At 38.8% G+C, this 4,090-nt stretch overlaps 1 protein-coding gene across 1 annotated transcript; it reads left to right on the plus strand.

Annotated features, from left to right (window-relative positions):
* Positions 1–207: 207 nt before the first annotated feature.
* On the plus strand, positions 208–2,397 carry LOC143034894 (trypsin-1-like). Its single transcript, XM_076201237.1, has 3 exons — positions 208–250; positions 699–919; positions 1,879–2,397. Exons 1-3 carry the CDS (start codon positions 208–210, stop codon positions 2,395–2,397), a joined length of 783 nt encoding a protein of 260 aa, XP_076057352.1.
* Positions 2,398–4,090: the final 1,693 nt, after the last annotated feature.

The raw sequence follows: 4,090 nt of genomic DNA on the forward strand, positions 1-4,090 counted from the left end.
GCTCTGTTAGCTTTATTTCTAGCCCCGTGTGATAAACTCTAAACACGATTCGGCCGAGTTCGGTGGGACTCAATGGCATTGTCGAGACTCCCATACGCAACAGCAGGCAAACAATCGAGATTCCCATACAGTGTCCCCCTTCCCATGGTATCTTCTTCTCACGTGCTATTTAAGTGGGGAGAAGTGACCTTCATCGTTACTTTAGTCATGAAAATCTTCCTCCTCGCCCTCCTGGTGGTCTTCGCTTATGGTAAGGGGAGATCAAGCTGGAAAGGTAGAGATAGAGATATAGATAGAGACATAAATAGATACAGAAGGAGATATAGATATAAACATAGATAATGTATATATATATATATATATATATATGTATATATATATATATATATATGTATATATATATACAGTATATAAGTATGAATACATACATATATATACACATATATATATATATATATATATATATATATATATATATATTCATGTATACAAAAATTATAGAGATAGAGGTAGAGATAGAAAAAACACATAGATAAAAATAGCAATAGAATGTTTTCTAGTGTGAAAGCTTTTCTCTTTTGAAATACGAAACCTTCTTTGGGAAAGGAGGTGTTGGGGGAAATGGGAAAACGCTTTTGTTCTAGATAATAACTCTTTCCTAGCAAACACTCCCTGAATAAATTTGTTCTTCTTGGCAGCCGTGCCGGCAACGAAGCCTCGCTTTCATCGAGGCTTGCACAAGATCGTAGGAGGAACAGAGGCCAAGACAGGAGAGTTTCCTTACCAAATCAGCTTCCAGTTCGTGATATGGGGAACAGGATACCACTTCTGTGGCGGGTCCATCTACGATGAGAACTTCGTCATCACAGCGGGACATTGTGTCTATGACGAAGATTATTATAACCCACAAAGCTTTCAGGTTAGTTCCACTGGTTTTTAATATGATTTAGTGTATATATATATATATATATATATATATATATATATATATATATATATATATATATCTATATATATATATATGTGTGTGTGTGTGTGTGTGTGTGTGTGTGTGTGTGTGTGTGTGTGTGTGTGTGTGTGTGTGTGTGTATCAAACAGCTCACCCACGGGATTCGAACTCTCGGTAGTGCGACACTATACCATCTTGAGACGAGGGCGCTACCAACTGTACTAAGGGCTGGGCGTCCGAAAGAGACCGTTTGTTTTTCCCAAATGATCTTCCCGTGGTACATTGTAGTTTATTTCATCGAGTCCGTATTTCAGGAGAGCCTTCTGACTAGTGTATATACTCGTATTGACAATTTGATTAAACAGCTCAGTTTACGGCCAAAGATAGGGCTATTCAGTCGAACTGCTAATACGAGTATATACATACATATTGTATTATGTGTTGTATTATGCTTTGTTTCAGTCACATAAACTACCCATGCTCTTAACATAACGTAATGTATTATAATTTCTGATCTGTGTAGGCACAATATATATATATATATATATATATATATATATATATATATATATATATACATATATATATATACATATATGATATATATACATACATATATATATATATATATATATATATATATATATATATATATATATATATATTTGGTGAATAAATTAAACATTAAATACGGGAAGACGTTTTCGGGTTACTAAGAAAAAGATGCAGAAAGAAAACGGAGGTAAGGAGAAAGGTGAGGTTAGACAAGGACTATCACAACCAAAACCTTTGTTATGCCAGTGACGCTACTGGGTCTACTGAATGTTGTTTCTTTGCCTGCATGTCTTCGTTAGTTAGCATCACGTGGACAGTTCGTCACGAGTGATGGCCAAGTCTACTTCGATGAATTCTGGTCTAACTAATTCCAGATTGTTGCCGGTGAACACAACTTCGAGGAGGACGACGGAACTGAGCAAGTTGTGGAAGTGGTCCAACTGATCCTTCACGAGGACTTCGACCCGGAGTCCCTCGTCAACGACATCGCTCTGTTGCGGCTTGGGAGGCCACTCAGGATGAACGACTTCGTATCAGGGATCGACCTCGAGACCTCGTCTGTCGAGGGGGACTGCGTGGTGTCCGGCTGGGGGGACCTCCATGAGGCAGGGGGTCCTTCGCCCAGCATCCTGATGAAGGTCATCGTTCCCATAGTCTCTGACGATCAGTGTCGAGGAAGCTACGGCCGTGATAGGATCCTGGACTCGATGATCTGCGCTGGCGGCGATGGTGAGAGGGACTCCTGTCTGGGAGATTCTGGAGGACCCTTGGCCTGTCACGGTCGCCTTGCTGGTGTGGTTTCCTGGGGTCGAGGTTGTGCTCGTCCTGGGTATCCTGGGGTCTACACTGAGGTGTCCTACTTTGCCGACTGGATTCGGAGTCACGCCGTTTAGCTTTTGTCCAACCAACGGCTTCGTTGCAAAGTTTTTGTCAGTACACAACAAATAGATGTCACTTGAATCAGTTGTTGAAATACATACGGTAGAGGAGAAAAAATAAATAAACGAAAACAAACAAACAAACAAACAAACAAACGGGTAAAGGGATAGATGAGGTTTGGTTATTTGTTTGTTATTATTTGTCTGTTTATTATTTGCTTGATTTCCATTTATTATTATTTATTTCTCAGTATATTATCATTTACTATTTACCTGTTTGTTTATCATCTAACTATACCTATGTATCATTTATTTCATTTATTATTATTTATATTATTATAATTTTTATTTTATTCTATCTACTTTTTTTTTTATCATTTATATGTATTTTTTTTCGCATCCGACCTAGTTATGGAACAAAAGGTCTCCTGTTGGCATGCTCCTCCTTTGTAATCCTTTGTAATCCTTTGAATAATACTTAGTAGTCCCGCTTTCTACTCCTTCTCTGGAGACCGGGATTTGGGTCGGAAAAGTACCTCGGGACAATGACAAAAGTTGACCTCACAACATCATTTAATTACTCACTATAAACCCACTATCGGAGAAATGATATCGGAAGTACAGGAAAACTGTACATTTCGACTACTATCTGTAGTCCTCTTCAGCAGAATAGTTACAAGAAGTTAAAGTACAAGTATATATGAGGTAGTGAGGGGTACATAAAAGGGGATGGGGAAAGTGGGGGGACTCAGGTTACATGCCCTTGAAATATACAGTCGAAATATACAGTCGAAATATACAGTCGAAATATACAGTTTTCCTGTACTTTCGATATCATTTCTCCGATAGTGGGTTTATAGTGAACATTTACAAATGTGTTATAACATACCAATTTCCAATCGTTTAATTACTGTTTAATATGTTTACCATCAGAAACACTTCAACAGGTTTACTTCCTCAACCCGAGGACGTCTTTTACATATTTTGTCCTGGCCAGGAGCTTGCCGCAACTGAGAGGGCTTGTCCTACTGAAGAGGTTTTTCACTTACCACTTTGTGGGAGTGGGATGGTGAGGGTGTCACGTCAGCTTGTCAGCTTAAAGAGATAGTCTGGCGTTTATAAGAGGTTTTACTCTCTCTCCATAAACTGTGGATATGTAATAAGTCAGACGGACGGACATAAGAACATAAGAATGAAGGAGACTGCAAGAGACCATAAGACCTACACTAGGTAGCTCCGTATTCATCACCACCTGTCATCCCCATCCTTAAAGTTGTCTAACCGTTTCTTAAAATAACATAGTTTTAGCGCTTACTGCATGGTTACTAAGAATATTTCATTCGTTGACCACCCTATTAGTAAACCAATTCTGGCCTATTTCCTTCTTAAATCTAAATTTGTCCAGTTTAAATCCGTTACTGCGAGTCCTGTCCTGTTGTTTTAACATGATGACCTTGTTTGCATCACCCTTGTTAAAGCCTTTGATCCACTTGAACACCTCTATTAGATCACCCCGCACTCAGTGAATGCAATATGTACCACGTTGTATCGTGTGTCATACCATATTTACATGTTTTTATGCATCCTTAGTTCATCTTGTATCGCCTAGTTGCCCTGTTTTCTTAATTGTAGCTTAGTATAGTAAACACAAACAGCCTCGTTAGGGCCAGTAGGCCTGCTGGTGTTTGTTCTTCCTTTGTGTCCCTTA

Source organism: Oratosquilla oratoria, chromosome 18 (genome assembly GCF_046742065.1).
Source record: "Oratosquilla oratoria isolate Oo_2021 chromosome 18, ASM4674206v1, whole genome shotgun sequence".
Taxonomy (NCBI): Eukaryota; Metazoa; Arthropoda; class Malacostraca; order Stomatopoda; family Squillidae; genus Oratosquilla; species Oratosquilla oratoria.

Excerpts from the sequence above, each read along its gene's own strand:
- LOC143034894 (XM_076201237.1), top strand. The coding sequence starts at position 208 with ATGAAAATCTTCCTCCTCGCCCTCCTGGTGGTCTTCGCTTATG. Across the intron at positions 251-698 it reads CCTGGTGGTCTTCGCTTATG|CCGTGCCGGCAACGAAGCCT; the intron begins GTAAGGGGAGAT and ends TCTTCTTGGCAG. Across the intron at positions 920-1,878 it reads ATAACCCACAAAGCTTTCAG|ATTGTTGCCGGTGAACACAA; the intron begins GTTAGTTCCACT and ends AACTAATTCCAG.